Source organism: Poromitra crassiceps (genome assembly GCF_964638095.1).
Source record: "Poromitra crassiceps genome assembly, chromosome: 16".
Taxonomy (NCBI): domain Eukaryota; kingdom Metazoa; phylum Chordata; class Actinopteri; order Beryciformes; family Melamphaidae; genus Poromitra; species Poromitra crassiceps.
The window spans coordinates 659,519-662,500 of record NC_139645.1 but is presented as its reverse complement, the minus strand read 5'-3'; the positions used below and the strand labels follow the sequence as shown (position 1 = coordinate 662,500).

Genomic DNA, 2,982 nt, shown 5'->3' with positions numbered 1-2,982 from the left:
AATTGTAGCCAGCCATGTTGTTTTCTACCAGCATCATTGAGATAGCATCACTGTGATATGCTGAGCTTCAGACAGTGTGATGCCAGTGACAGAAATCTTATTGTTTGTTCTTTAGATGTCATATAAGAGTGAAACCGAAACAAGACTAAATGAAGAGGACAGAAGATAGCTGGAGATAGCTCTCTCTGTCTCTACGATCGAGATGTCTTGCCAGGAGAAGCAGCAGAATCTACTCAAAAATAATCAATATGCTACAGTATATTAATAATGTAAGTGCTACTGCTAAGCTTTTTTGGCAGTAGCACTGCTAATATAACAACAGCCAAGTCTCCCCTTTATTATGTTATGTGACAGTATTCACCTTATTCACCACGCCCACTTTATCTCTCTTCCTTCTTCTTCTTCTTCTTCTTTGGGTTTTTACTTACTTGCTGCTCTATAACATCTACACACATGACTGTGTGGCCTCTGACAGTTCAACCGCCGTCCTTAAGTTTGCTGACGACACCGTAGTGCTAGGTCTGATCTCCGATAACGAGGAGGCTTACCTGAACCAGGTATCAGACCTGGCACTATGGTGTCAGTCCAATAACCTGTCCCTGAACATCAGCAAAACAAAAGAGATGGTGGTGGACTTCAGAAGGAAGAAGGGCAGCGGGTACACCCCACTGACCATCGGTGGGGAGCCTGTGGAGAGGGTCAGCCGTTTTAAATACCTAGGCATGTACCTCAGTGAGGACCTCACTTGGAGTCTGCACTCTGAGCATATGCTCAAGAAGTCCAGACAACGTCTATACTTCCTCCGCCGGCTGAGGAAGTTTAAGGTCGCACCATCCATCCTGAAGTCCTTCTACTCCTCAGCCGTCGAGAGTGTCCTCACTGGGTGCATCTCCGCCTGGTATGGGAGCTGCACTAAAAGGGACCAGGTAGCCCTACAAAGGGTGGTGCGCTCAGCTGAGCGTATCACCAGAGTGTCTCTGCCCACCCTGCATGACACCTATTCTAAGCGGGTGAGAGCAAGAGCTCATAAAATAATGAAGGACGCCACACATCCCAACTTTGGCCTGTTCACCATGCTGAGGTCAGGGAGACGCCTTTGTAGCCTGAAGGCAAAAACCGAAAGGCTCAAGAGAAGCTTCTTCCCCCAGGCTGTTCGCATGCTAAATGCCAGCCACTAGCAGCATTAGGACCACACAATATTTACTTTTTATTTTTTAAATATGGCACTTTATTTCCATTTTAATTAAAGACAGGACATGACGATACTGTATAGCACTTTACGATCAGCACTTTATGGCCCCTATCGTTGCATCAGCGTTGTTTCTAGGCCGAGCGCCTGGCGCTGCGCAAATCAGTGGGCGTGGACCAGCGCACTTGATATCTTCGTGTTGGCGCTACACGCAGCCTAAAGCATTACAACCACGCCTTTTAAGCGTAAAATTATGCACCGTCATGCTCATTGGATAAGTGCAATAAACGAATCGCACGCTTGCCTTTTAAGCTCCAATTCCAGTGGTCCAGCAAAACCAGACAAAAGCCAAGCGCTCTGCCCCCCCCCCCCTCCCTTCATCCAGTCTGTCTGTCTCCATATATAGGCTATTATTCCATATTATTATGCTTCTCAAACCAATCTAACTGCAGTTTAAATACTGCAAGCATGTAAATACGCTACACTATAGCAAGATCAAAGTGAAAAGAATGTTCTAAAGGCATCAGCTAGAAAAATATAGCCTATCCCTATATGATGAGATTAATAGATTGGTGAAAGTTTGTCCAGAAAGATATCGTTTTCTCCCCCCTGCTAGGATGGTAGGATATGCACATAAATATAGCCTACATTATGTAAAGTCATTGCATAAATGTGTTTTTATTGTAAAACTAAAATGTGAAGTAGAGCCAATTTATTGGAGCGGACATCACAGTAGGACATGACAGAAGCACGTTACGCTGTCACTTATCTAAATCACGTTAAATCGACAAGGGACATATATAGGCCCAGGATGACATATAGGTTTCACATAGGGTGGTGTTTTCATTTCGATGTTTTATTTGGTCCAATATTGAAATGTTCTACAATTGCAGGTTGTGTTACCATTACACATTATTTAGATTGACCTAGATCTATTTCGGCTCATTTGGTTGCTATTTAGTAGCGAAATGGAGTACCGCATTGCATGCTGGGACATTCACAGGCAGTGAACTTACAACTGCTATTTCCTATGGGACATGTGTTGTGTCTGTCTGAGCGAGGGAGTCAGAGAGAGACATCATATTGTGCCTGTCAGACTGAGGAGAGAGGGAGAGAGTGACACAGAGAAGGGTGACAGAGGATAGCCAGAGGGGAGCGCTCCGCGCAACTGGCGCACTGAATAGGCCTGGTTTTCAAAAGCGCTAAGCGCTAAATTTACGCCAGGTGGTAAGATATCATTACGCCGATATTTAAGGCTGACATTCTGGGACTGCGCCACGCCCATTCGGCCTAAAGCGCATTTGGCAGCGTAAAGCCATATTGATATCTTCCCGAGGCAGGCGCAAGGCACGTTTTTTTGCGTTTAAGGCCCGTTTTAGCGCCGAAGGCCTGTGGGAGAATAGGGCCCTATGTCTCTTATATGTTCTGTGTCTTTTATTGTTTTACTGTTTTTATTGATACCTACCTTTTCTGGCACATTGCAGAGACCAAGTCCCATTGTATTTCACTGCATGTTTTACACTGTATTTCTGTGCAAGTGACAAATAAAGTATCCTTGATCCTTGATCCTTGATCCTTATGGCGGTTGGCATCCTGAAATGTTGCATTACCGCCACCTACTGGATTGCTAAATCTACATAGTGCAAATTACAACTATGTCAACAAAAATATAAATGTCCACCCAAAATGCTCCCATTCACCATATGTTCCATACCGAAACCCAAACCAATCGTCTAGGATGGCCCAAACGCTTCTTGCAGCATTTCAGTCAGTTCTTCTCCAGAAATGTCCCC

At 44.7% G+C, this 2,982-nt stretch overlaps 1 protein-coding gene across 1 annotated transcript in view; it reads left to right on the top strand.

Annotated features, from left to right (window-relative positions):
• Positions 1–355, top strand: part of LOC310791160 (uncharacterized protein) — a gene marked incomplete at its 5' end in the record, with an annotated part of 5,356 nt that extends 5,001 nt beyond the window's left edge. Inside the window, one exon of the mRNA XM_083652853.1 lies at positions 116–355. Coding sequence (XP_083508979.1) covers positions 116–126 — 11 coding nt within the window. The 3' untranslated portion in view covers positions 127–355. The remainder of the gene's footprint in view (positions 1–115) is intronic.
• Positions 356–2,982: the final 2,627 nt, after the last annotated feature.